This window comes from Talpa occidentalis, unplaced genomic scaffold (genome assembly GCF_014898055.3).
Source record: "Talpa occidentalis isolate TD23 unplaced genomic scaffold, MPIMG_talOcc4v2.1 talOcc4.8, whole genome shotgun sequence".
NCBI lineage: Eukaryota > Metazoa > Chordata > Mammalia > Eulipotyphla > Talpidae > Talpa > Talpa occidentalis.
In genome coordinates this window covers 70,702,428-70,715,563 of record NW_023605194.1, presented here as the reverse complement: position 1 = coordinate 70,715,563, position 13,136 = coordinate 70,702,428, and the positions used below count along the sequence as shown (strand labels likewise).

Here is a 13,136-nt window from a genome sequence, read left to right as displayed (position 1 = left end):
AGAGCCCGGGCCCAGGACGAGTGGCAGTCATGGGATGCCTGCTGGGAGCTAACGGCGGGGCCAGGGCCATGACCTGACGCTATCTGAGGAGGAGGTGCTGGACCCAAACCCAATGTGAAGACAAGACCCCGCCCATATGCTGGAATGAAAAATGATCTTCGTCAGAAAGTGGGACTGTGGTCACATGCCAGGTGCGACAGCCACGGAAACACCGGGAGGCCCAGGTGACCCAGGAGCACCTGCGTGAGGGGAAAACAGCAGGTAGGCCTGAAGGGGAAGCAGGCACCCAGTACTCAGGACCCATGGGCCACAGGGGGGTCATTCTCAGCGTGCCTAAGGGTGATTGCAGGGGTCGAAGCAAGGAATCACCTGAAGCATGTTTTTAAAAGAGCCCACTGCTGTGTTTAGATAATCAACGGAAGCAAAGGATTAGAGAGAAGATCAGAATCGTAGAATTTACTCTCACAGCCTGAGAAAAAGATGGGGTGATAGAAAAAAGCAGTCCCGGTCTGGGTATATTGGGAAGTTAAACCAGTGGAACTTGCCGCAGACTCAAAAGTGAAGATGAAGAGGGCCTCCCCTGGTGGTGCAGTGGTTGAGCACTGGGCTGCAAAGCTGCCCACAGACTCTGCAGCGTCGGTTCAATCCCTGGCCGCCGGAGAGGGTCCCACATGGTGCACAGACCTCTCCTGCCATGTCTGCTGCTCCCCTCAGTAGTATATTTTGTCAGTCTGCCTGTTCTGCTCCCCGCCCTGGCTCTGGTGAATCCTCTCACCCTCCCGCACTTCTGACTGTACCCAGTGCTTAGATAAATAAATAAATAAATCTTTAAAAAAAAAAGTTAAGATGGAGAGATGATAGCTTCCTTCCAAGCCTGGTGCAGTCCTGGCCCAGAGGACGCTCTGCAGGACTGTGCCTGGGGGATCCCCTGAGCTCAAAACTCAACAGACACGCTCCCACCACCAGAACCAGCCAAAACACGAGCCCGACAGGACTGCAGCAGGAGGGAGGGTATAACAGAGTTAAGAGTAGATCAGGGACACTGAAAATAGAAAAGCAACAGAGAAAACCAGTAATCTACAAAATCAGTAAGGTAAAAATGAAATTGAAAACCTATAGCAAGACTGAAAATAGAGTGGGAGGGGTGAGCATGAGAGCACGGGAACAGGCGTGACCCGCACCCCAGAAGCAGGCCACGAGTGCAAGCCCGGGAGACGTGGAAGATGGTGAGGGGAGCTGCCAACTGCTGGACACTTACAACTGGGGCACCTGGATGGATGGGCCTCGACAAACACAAACAACATGATCCACGGTCCACAGCTTGTAGACCCCTGAACTCCCCATGCAGGACTGCCCAGGCCAGCGGTTTGACATGGTGACAGCACCAGAACTGTACAGACAATGAACTGCGACGCCACAGACTCTTCCAGAAAACAGGAGTGAAGGGAACCGGATCAATGCATGCTGTGAAGCTGGGATTGCCCAGATTTCAAAACTAGAAAAAGACCCCCAAAAAGGAGAAAACAACAGAACAATATCTCTCGCAAATATAGAAGCAAAAGCCTGTAACAAGTAGCATAGAATTCAGCACAGAAGAAGGCCGGCTAAGCGGGGTGTACTCCAGGACTGGTTCAACTCCCAAAATCAGCGCCTGTGTCCACCACAGTAGCCGTGAAGAAAAGTCACATGGCCTAAACCGATGTCGAAATGCGTTGACAAAATCCAGCCCTGGTCATGATAAAAAATTTAAAATAGGGCCTCCCTGGTGGTGCAGGGGTTGAGCACAACACTGTGAAGCTGTCTGCCTTTGCAGCTCAAGTTCAATCCCCAGCCAGCCGGGGAGCAACCCACATGGCACAGCAGACCTCTCCTGTCTCCCCACCGCTCCCCTCAGCAATGGATTTCTGTACATCTGCCTCTTCTGCTTCCCACTCTCTCTGGTGAATCCTCTCACACCCCACGACTCTGGCCTGTACCCCACTTCTAAAAAATTTTTTTTTTAATTTAGAATAAGAATAGAGAGGAACTTCTACAACTTGATAAACAGTACCTACAAAAATATATATTTCTGACCCCAGCTTTAATAAGAGAATGAAGACTTCATAGAAGATGCAGAGCAGGCAAGACAGCTGCTTTCATGCCGGTGACGCAATGAAGGGCGGCCACCGAGGGAAGACCAAGAGGGTCAGGGGATAAAAGGGGACCAGAGAAGAAGGAAGAAGTGAAAGTACCCTATCGGTACATGACGTCATGATGGCACAGATTATCCAAGTGATCTGCATTAAAAACTTCTAGAACCAGTAAGTGTATTTAGCAAGTATCACACAAACGAAACACACACAGATAATTCTATTTCTAGATACTAGAGATGAATGCCAAAATCACACAGCACCATTTGCATGGGACAACGGGTGGGGGTGGAGGTGGGGGGGTGGGGCACACCAGTGCAGCACATTCCATGCGCAGACATGTCCATCTCCTCCCCTCCAAATTGGTATACAGTTAGCATAATCCCTATCAAAATGCCAGCAAGAGTTTTTGTATATTTGCACCAGATTACTCTAAAATTGATATAGGAAGGCAAAGGATCTTGAATAACTGAAGTCAACTTGTAATAAGAATCAAGTGAGAGGGATCAGAACCAATTTCAAGACTCGATACGTGGCTACTGCAGTTAAGACTGTGCGGTGCTGACAATGACTAAACACACTGATGAATGCAACCAAGTTAAAAACCCAGAAACAGACCCACACAAATATGCGACTGACTGGGCAGTGTGCTAAAGGTGAGGGAGAAAAGACAGCCTTCCCACAACAGGTGTGGGACACAGGCAGTCGGGGTGCAAGAGGGGCATCAGTGCCTCACACTTCATATAAATTTAACTCCAAAACTGTAAAACTTAGAGGAAAAAAAAAGTCTCTGGAATCTAGGGTAGGCAGACTTATCCAAAGCACAACCCATAAAAGGAAAAACTGGGGCCTCGCTGGTGGTGCAAGGGGATAAGCACTGCAAAGCTGTCAGCAGCCACTGCAGCAGGAGTGCGACCCCCGGCCAGGGAGCTACTCACATGCACAGGAGACCTCTCCTGTCTCCCGGCTGCTCCCCTCGGCAGTAGATTTCAGTGGATCTGCCTGTTCTGCTTCCCACTCTGTCTCTGGTGAATCCTTTCACCACCCGCACCTCTGGCTTATATACCAGTTTTTGTATGCATATATAGATAAATCTTTAAAAAAAAAAAAAAAAGGAAAAACTGATAATTGGGTCTCACCAAATTCAAACCTTTGTGCAAAAAACCCTCTTAGAAGAGTGAAAAGGCAAGCTCTATGTTGAGAAAATATGTACAAACCACAAATGCAACAAAGAACTAGTATCTACAAAGTAAATAATTTACAATACATCATCTCAAAAGCCAACAATAAAAAGACAAAAAGTCCAATTAGAAAAAAGGAGAAAAGGCACAAGCAGATATTTCACCCAAGAGAACACCCAGATGACAAACAAGCCTGTATAAAGACGCTGACACCCCAAGTCATTGGAGAAACATGGAAACCACATTGCCCTCACTGCACACCTGTCGGAATGGCGGGAATAAAACTAGTGACGAGCACCAGGGGGGAGCAGTTGAACCAAATCATGCACATACTGTCAGCAGAAACATAAAATGGGGCAGCCATCCCAGGACAGGCTTTTGGAGTTTCTTAAACAACTAAACATGCAACTACTACGTGGCTAGCAAGCACACGCCACACTCTACCCCAGAAAAATAAAAGGGTGTGTTCTCGCAAGACCTGTAGGTGACAGCAGCTTTATTAATAACAAACTGGAAGTGACCCAGATGCCCTTTGGAAGGTGAACAGTTCAATAAACTGGCGCCCAACCAGGGTGGAGTACTACTCAGCCAGGAAAAGGAGCTGATAACCACTGCAGGCAATGACCTGGAGGAATCTCAGAGACTGAAGAAACCACTCCCCAAAGATAATACACTGCAGGATCCCATTTACACAACATCCTTGGAATGGCAAACACACAGGGAGAACAAATTAGCAGCAGCCTAGGGCTTAGTGAGGGTGTGAAGCCAGGCGTATGTGGGTTTGGCCGCAAAAAAGCAACACTTGGGCAGAGGTGAGAGAATGTGTCAGTATTTTTTTTTTTAAGATTTATTTATTTTATTTATATAAGCACTGGCTATAGTCAGAAGCGTGGGAGGGTGAGAGAATTCACCAGAGCCAGAGAGGGGAACAGAACAGGCAGACTGACAAAATACACTGCTGAGGGGAGCAGCGGGCGGCAGGAGAGGTCTGCGCGCCATGTGGGACCCTTTTCAGAGGCCGGGGATCAAACCGGTGCTGCAGAGGCTGCGGGCAGCTTCGCAGCCCAGCACTCAACAGCTGCGCCACCTGGGAGGCCCAAGTATCTTAACACTGAACTATGGTTCAGGAAGCTACCAGCAGGTAAACTAAGTACAGGGTACATGGGATCTCTCTGTGTTACTTCTTACAACTGCAAGCGAATTAACAGTTATCTCGAAATCAGTTTAATTTTTAAAAATCAACTGAACACAGATGAACTACAGGGTGGTAAGGAAGGCCCTGGGACCCAGCCCAAGGGAAGGCAGGGCTGGAGGTGAGTTATGTAAGGGTAACAACATGTTTGTAAAACACGATCTGGGTGGAAAGAGGCACTGAGCAGGGACTGAGAAGGTTCCACAGGCAAGCAGTCACCTGCTAATGGAACCAAAGTCACCTGTGGCATCTTGGCTCTTAGCAACACACCCTTGGAGGAAGTTCCTTCCAGAGAAAAGTGGCCCAGGGCCTAGTGCCTGCCCAGTCACACTGATGAGTGGGCAACACGGCCATGTAATGAGTTCCGTGACCACCACCGTCAGGGTCATCGGAACACCCTTATCCAAACAGGCTCAGTGTCCTCAGCATGAGGACATCTCTGGGCCAGGGGGAGAGATGGGTGCGGGCCCCTGTCTGCCACGGGAGTATGTCCGTGTAGCGCCTACTTCTACACCTACTTCAATGCTTTGCAGAGAAACAGTCTGACCGGGAGACAGAGTGACTGTGCAGAGGGCCTGCTGACCACAGCACAGCTGATCCGCTCCCCCCACATTGTTTCTGGGCACCCCCAGACACAAATGACTTCTCCCAGCAATATCACTAGTCCCTTCTCCTTCCCCAGCAGCTGGTGCCAGGCTCTACCCTCAGGAAGGGCTGGTTACGGGCCACCATTGATGCACCAGAAGAGACCCCATTTGTAGACTAATTTGGGAAGGAAAACAGGCCCAGGGCTCCTCCCTAGACGGAGGACAGGAAAATCAGACTGCCAATCACATCTCCACCACTGTCGCTACCGAGCCCTCTGCTGGATTTCTGAATCCTTTAATCACCCTGTGGAGGATCTGTAGACAGGAAAACGAAGGCCCAGGGAGGCGGGTGACTCAGCCTGAGTCACGCAGGGTGAGTAAGCAGAGTGCAGGAGTGCCCGCCAGGCAGCCTGCGAGGCCTCTCGGAGGCGGCAACATGCATGGCCCAACCGGGGCCAGCTCAGGAGGTGCGAGGGCCAGCAAGGGCTCAGTTTACAGATCAGGAAAATAAACCCAGAGGTAAGTGGGTTAGCTGCTTGCAATCATGCTGCAGAGGACAGAACAGAACCCGAGGCCCAAGTCCAGTTTCCTAATTCTGCAGGGCACTGAACAGCAGCAACCACTGCCTGGTGTCAGGTGAGGGCATCGTCGCCCCCGCAGACCTGCCCTAGGCCTCCCAGGGAAAGCCCCAACAGCCACAGTGGCCAGGGCCTGTCTCCCCTCCTCCCAGGAAAGCAGCCAGCCCGGTCCACGGTCATGCCCAGCTGGAGCAGAAAGAAGCAAGAACCACCTGCTCTTGCCCCAAAACCCTTGGTGCCAAGTGAATGTCACCTTGGAGTGATTTTTGCTGACCCACATCAGCAATTCCACCACCTCACTGTCGGCTCTTAGTCCTGTGCTCTCTGCCCCTCACTCGGCCCATGTTTCTGCCCGGGAGCTGCTGAAGAACTCCAGCAGAAGGGGGTCCTGTATCTCCCAGGAGCTCTGTATCTGCACCAGCCTCTGCCTGCACCCACCCCGTCTCCAGAGGAGAGCCCAGCCCCGAGGGGTCAAAGGCCAGTCACTCCCGTGTGCCTTCTGCTGGGCTCATGTTCCACATGCACGTGCATACACACATACACCCTTGACTCCTCCCCTCCCATCAGCCTCTCCCTGCACACAGGATCATCCATCAGCACCTCCAGACCTCAGCCAGCCCCCCTTTCTTACTAAGTCCCTCTTGCTGTCTCCCTTAATAGCCAGGGTCTTTTAAAGCATAACCGAGACACACCGTGTCCACATGCTCCCTGCCCCACCGTCACCTCCACACACACCCCCACCGCCACCCTGCAATCACAGGGCCACCATGAAGAGCCCATGCCCTCAGTGTGGCTGAGCCCCAGTGTCCTCCTGGTGGTGCACCCCCTCAGCAGCTCCTTCCTAAAAGCTCATGGGCCATGGGCCCAGGAGGCAAGCAGTGCAACGTCCTGCCAGGACCACCGCGGACTTGCCCTGAAGACGCGTCGGTCAGGATCCACACACGCTCCAGAGTGCCCTCCCGCCCACCTGTCCTGCCCCTCGCGCCTTCACTCCAGACCTGCTCACAGCCACACCCACTCAGCAGCCTGTCTCTGGCCCCATCATCTGATCCAACCTGCCAGCCCATGACAGGCTCCAGTGGGACGTACCCTCATGCGGGCCCCCGAGGCTGCTGCCCATCTCACCAGCCTTGGGCCCCCACCCACTGGCTTCTGGCAGCACCAAAGCTCCGCCCGCCTTGCAGCACCTCATAACACTCCTGCCGGCCCCCCACATGGAAGCGTCTCCCCAGGGCGCGTCACAGCCTCAGCGCCCCGAGGAGCCGTCCCTGACCGCCACCCCTTCCTCTGCCCCTGCCCACCGCCCTCCCGGCACCTTCCCCTCTTGCTTTCCCGGGATTGGGAATGACATGAGCTCTGTCGCTGGTGGGAAGTCTGTCCCTCCCGCATGGAGACCCAGCACGGCGCCAAGCACACAGCGCCGTGACAAATGACCGACTGAGCAAAAAAGCCAAAGAGGCTAGAAAACAAGACCCGAATGTTAGTATGAACCTTGCCACGGATCAAGAACCCCCGAGGACACCACCATAGTTAGGGCCCCTCCCCTATCACGGGCACTGGCCTGCGGGGATAACAATAGGGACACTGCACACCTCCCACAGCACGAAGCCCCAGCAGCCCCCTGGCCAGGCCTCAGCGCACCCGCGACCACGCACCAGGCACACACCCGCACCAGGCACACACCCGCACCAAGGGAAGCCCTCTCAAGTTGGTGCACTTGAGCCCTATGCCCAAGCGTGACTCCAGTGGGTGGGCTCTGTGCATGACCCGTGCGAGCTGTTCCACTATTCCTCACATGGGGGCTGGGATATAGCATGGAGGATGTAAGCACGGTGTCCTCGAGTAGGACGGACGCATCCCCACCCTGCGGCCTCTGGGGGGGGGGGTGCCCTCCCTGGGCAGCACGGCATGGTCCTGAGACTGGGCTGGTGATGCCCAGACCGCACCAGGCACTGCTCCCCAGGGGCTGGGCGCACGCCCTGTTCAGCTCACTAGTGTGAGCTGCCAGCAGCCACGTGTAAATGTGGCCAGAGGAAGAGGAGGCCATGGAGGACATTTGCAGGTCCCGAACACAGCAGGTCCACCCCAGCCTGCAAAGCATTGGCCTGGACCCTGTCTCCATCCAGAGCTGGTCACCCTCAGGTGAGGCATCTCCACGCCCGACGCTCTCCCAAGAGATGACACTCACGCCAGGGGAGGCTGTGGCGGGTGCAAAGAGCAAACTCCCAAGAAATCTGGCTGCAGAATTGAGGTGCGGGAGAGGCCGGGGGATGGGACCCAAGGGGTAGGGGCTAGTGGACTGTGGTGGAGGATTTGGGGTATTTTGGTGGTGGCTTGGAGTGGCAACCTGCAACTGAAGAGGGGTGAGCCTGTACCCCTGGGCCTGGGATGTGTGGGGGCCACCCAGCTGACACTGACAGTGACTGGAAGGATGTTTCCGACACAACAGCAAGCTAAGGCGGGCCTTGGAAGCCGCATGTAAGTTTTACATTTTTCCCCAGAAATAACCCAATGATGTCAGGAGGTTTTAAACAGGGGAGAATCAGACCAAGCTGTCACGCACAAGCAGCAGAAGCCCTCACCACCGCCCTTGGGTGTAAGCAGTGTCCTTGATTCCAGGAGGATAAGGGCAGGAGAGTGGGGCTGAGTGACGTTTATAAAGTGCCACGGCTGGAGTGCACTGAGTCCTGGACGAAGATCCGGGTCAGCCTGACTGAAGACCACATCATCCTGTCTCTGAAGAGGAAAAATAAGCCGCAGGAAATTAAAACTGGAGCCTCATTTCAGCTGATGGTCTATGGCATTTTCACGGAGACCAGGCTGGAGCTGACAGTGGTGACACGAGTGAAGTTTGAGATGCAGCGTGGCCGGAACACAGCTTGCACAGCCTCCATGTGGCCGCCTGTCCTTGGCATGCCCACTGCACTCCAGGATGCTCCACGAGGACCAAGCCCTGACGTCGGGTGCTCAGTGACCCCAGGTCAGTGGCTGTAGCTGTAGAGTGCAGCCCCCTGGGCCTCACCCCAAGCCCCACCAGATGATGAGATCCCCCAGGGGCACCTCCCGGGAGGGGGCACATACAGTGATCTTGGCCTGTGGGCTGAGAGCGGAGGGAAGCCATCCTCAAGGGGGCACAACCCTGTGGGCATGGAGGGCTCAGCCTGAGGCGACAGTGAGCCCATGAATGCCAGGTCCACTGTGTGAGGGGTCACATACACGCCACACACCCACCCACAGCTACGGCGAGGAGGGGCTGAGCAGTGGTCTGCTGTCCATCTACAGCAGCCATGCTGAGGTGCTGTTTAAATACGTGAACAAGTGTTTACACAGAAATAATAACATTCACTATCTTAGGCACGAGGAACACGACCTAAGAAGCAGGCGGAGCAGCGGCCATCCAGGGTGCTTCCGGGAGCAGGGCTGTCCAGTCGGGCATGTGCTGTCGGGGACCAGCCCACGTGCTCTTACTGGGGTGACAGAGGGCTGTCACTGGAGGACCCCTCCCCCCCCCAGCTCAGCGAGGAGGGGGCCACTTGTCTGGGCCTCAGGCAGAACATGGGGAGGGGGATGGAGGGGTGAGAAGCTAGAGCCCAGGCCTATGGCACATGGGTGTGGAGCCAGGGCCACCTGCCGCTCAGCTGGGACCTGGACTTCAACATCACACAGAAAAGCTGGTCTGGATCAGGTGAAACCTGATGATGTGAGGACCAGGCGAATAGCCCCCGCGTCCAGGAGGCCCATCAACAGGAGGCCGGGCCCACTACCGGGACCCACACACCTCCAAGAGCATTTTAAGCATCATCATTTTCAAAGCAATAAAAAAGGAAGACAATTCAGCAGACATGAATAAGACATTGTTTTTAAAGAACAAGAAGATGTGGGGGGGAATCAAATAGAATTCCTGGAAATGAAAAAGATAGACATTGGAGACGAAACAAACCAATAAAAATAACTCAATGAACAGGCTAAGAAAAATAACTGTCAACCTAGCTGAAACCCTCTGTTAAGTTATGACTTAAGAGAGAAGGAAGAATAAAGACCTATTCTAGCATCTCAAGACTAAAATAACTCATTCTCAGAGTCCCTACAAAAAATCTCCCCTTAGATATAAGTCCTTAAAAATGGAAACTCACCCAGACATGAGTGGTGAGCTTCAAAAATCAGTGATGTACAAAGACACTGGCAAACCTGTATTGATAAATCAAATTAAGGAAAAAAGAAAAATAACAATGACATAGTCATAAGTTAAAAATAAGGAAAAATCAAACACACGGATGAAAGTAACTCAGAGTTAACGTACGGTTAGGGCCTTGTCTTGTTCTGAAAGAAGCCAGGCAAGGTGATTAAGATAAGTACACAGGTCAAAATACATAAATGGCATTAATGGGAGAACAAAAAGGTAGAAACTGTACCTTTCAAGCCGACAGACATGGAACTGAACAGAAATGAGTAGAGGCAGGAGGCAGGGAGGAAGAAAGGGGACGGAAAACTAGATGTCAGAAGTGAGTCTGGGCATTTCAGGATGAACAGAACACGCAGCTCAGACTTGGTGTGAGAGAACTGCAGGAGATGGGCAGAGGGTCGAGCCGTCTGGGAGAAAAGAGCTACCGCCAGCCTAAGGGCTCGGCTTCCTGACATGCGCGGGAGAATCCCGCCTGCCAGGCCGGGCCAAGCTGGTGCCAGGCCCATGTGCTGCGGGGTGGGGGGTCTGCGTGCTGGAAGGGTTCGATGCAGCTGGCACTGCTATTGTTCACTCAAGGCCAGCAGCCAGACAGGGCAGGTTATGGACACATCAAAGGCTGCAAAGGGAGAGCCCGAGGCTGACCAGGAGAGCACCGCCTCGCGTTAAAGCAAGCATCTGCACAGAAGGCAGAGGAGTATGACCACGGGATGAAAGGAACTAGGAAGACCACCCAGCACAGAGCCCCCAGGGCCCAGCAGCCGCGAGAAAGCCGCTGGGGACTCGGCGTGGACACCTGCGTCAGGAGTGCCAGCGGTATCCAGTCACGGGGCCTCATCCTTTGGGAGTTTTGCCTCCAGGATCTGTGCCAACCCCCTATCCCCCGCCCCCGAGACCATCAGCCTGTGGGAGGAGAGGAAGACAGAAGGCATTAAACACACCAGGGTGGCTGTTCCTTAAAAGGCCCATCTCCGGAGACGCAGAGCCCAGTGGGACCTCCAGGCCCGTCAGAGCCTGGAAGACACCAGGCAGGGGCTGCCCGTGGGGGGAGGGAAATAGCAGCCCCGGCGCCTCTATGCTCTTGTTGGGTTGAAATTTGGGGTGAAAGAGAGAAGCAGTTGGGAAACTGACAGACCAGAGTGCAGGCTCACTGAGGGGTAGACCTGGTCACATGGCCAGAGACAGGTCCTTCCTGCCGCGCCACCAGCCACGCACCAAGGGCCTGGTTGCCTGGTGCTGTGGGAGTCTCGCTGGCCTTGGGTGCCCACAGCCAGAGTGCCCACCGTGAGCGGCTCTGGCTGCGACTGGCCCCCTTGGGAGCCAGGGTCTGTCAGAAGCCCATCAATCCCACTGGGATCAGGCACCCGCAGCCACCACCAGACACAGGGACGCCTCATTCTGCCTCAGGCATCTGCTGAGCATGGTGTGACATGCTGGTTCATCCGACCCAGGTCCACTGGGCCAAGGAAGACAGCACCCACCTGGGCGGCTAAGCGTGACATGGGTGTGGAACCCACAAGACAGACGCCCACCGGCCACCCCCAGCCCACGCCTCCAGCTTCGCCCCCCAGAGGGGACACAGCCTCCACCAGCAATTCTCTAATGACAAAAGTGATCAAAACAACAGTCCTTTTTTCACACTTGTGATCCTAGAAAGACTCACCTTTATGCAGGCAGGCACAGACAAGCTGACCACACTGAACATCCGCCTGATGCTAACCAGGGTGCCCGCCAGTGGCAGACACCACGTGACAGGAATTGGAACATCAGCTCAGAGCGGCTGTGAGGAGCCCCCGAATTTATAGCAGAGCCCTGGCTCGTGGGACGACAGGTGGTTTCTAGTCTCCTCCATTTGTTCCCTAAACCTTCTCTTTAGTGTCACTGCTCAAGCAACAGAACTGCTGGTGGGGGAGCAGCAAAGACCCCTGGGGTACCCACACTTCTAGCTCCTTCCCAGGGGTCACACCTGTCATCCCAAACTGGAACAGAGCCACTGGCACCCCATCTCTCACATGGGAAATGAAGCTGAAAGGTGTTGGCCACTCACCAAAGCCCACGGAGCATGTGTGGCCCAGCCGAGAGAAGGGGTCTAGGGTCCTGGCGGCCCCTCCAGGCCCGCACACTAGCTCAGGACCAGGCACTCAGCCCACGAGCCCTGGGTTGGAGGGTGGGGGAGCTGGGCCCATGCTTACCTCGGCCAGGCGGGAGTGCTTGTGGACATTCTCGCCCTTCTGCACACTGGGCGCCAGTTGCTGCAGGACGCCCCGGCTGCTGGTCAGCGCTCTGGTCAGCCGCGCAAACTTGCCCCAGCCTGGAGTGTACAGAGCAAAAGAGACAGGTTCAAGGCGGGCTGGGCACATGGACACCCACTCACATCATCGGGCACAGGCCCCACCTGAGAATGGCTGCCCAGCAAAGTGCCCGGACATCCTCAGATGAGTGTGGCCATCGTCCTTGCCCCACACCCTGACCCCAGCTCTGTGACGTCAGGGGGCAGGTTCAACACCGTTTTCCACATGGGAAAACCAGAGTCAGATGTCCCTCCCTGACTTTGGTCTGGACTCAGGCGGCCCCAGCCCCACACCATCTCATCCTGCAGACAAGCTGGTTCTGGGTGTTAAATAGACAAACTGGTCAAACGGCCACTTCCATGTGTCCTGCGCCCCAGAGCCAGGGCAATAAGAATGGAGGGGGGAAATCAAATAATATCCAAAAATTAATAAAGATGTAAGAATATTAATTAATGAACTAGGTAATTACAAAGAAATGTCTCCAACCCCTGGCAGGTGGGAGCTCTGGCAGGTCCAAGACTGCTCTGGGTCGGGGAGGACGGCGGGTCCAGGCCCTTTTCAGACAAGAACCACAAAGCACCTGGTTTGAACTTAGAGTAAAGAAATCTGAATGCAAATCCCAGCCCCGCCTCCAGCTTGCTCTGAGGGCCCAGCAAGTGTCAGATGCGTCTGCTCAGTCACCTGTGGGTGAGGTGGAGTTACCATCCTCCCCCGTGGGCAGCCTCTGTGCCCACAGGATGGCGAGGCCCGGTGTCCAGTGAATGGGCTCAAACACAGGCTGTCTTCTGCCTCTTGACCCTGGGCTAGTTACTCCGGGGAAGCAAAACTGACTTTTCCCTTGCAGCCCCTCGGCACCCCAGAATCTAGGCCACAGGAGAGAGCTTTCCCACATCTAACAGTTCCCAAAGATGACTGTCCTTTCAAGCACCCATACCCTGCACAGGGGCATGGCAAACTCCTTCTGAGGCCCTGGAGAGGCGTCGGGGCCCTTGGGACCC

General features: G+C 54.4%; 1 protein-coding gene across 1 annotated transcript in view; it reads right to left on the bottom strand.

Annotated features, from left to right (window-relative positions):
• Positions 1 to 13,136, bottom strand: part of KCNH1 (potassium voltage-gated channel subfamily H member 1) — a 144,127-nt gene that overhangs the window by 81,356 nt on the left and 49,635 nt on the right. Inside the window, exon 5 of the mRNA XM_054690683.1 lies at positions 12,040 to 12,158. Within this exon, the coding sequence (XP_054546658.1) occupies positions 12,040 to 12,158 (119 nt within the window). The remainder of the gene's footprint in view (positions 1 to 12,039; positions 12,159 to 13,136) is intronic.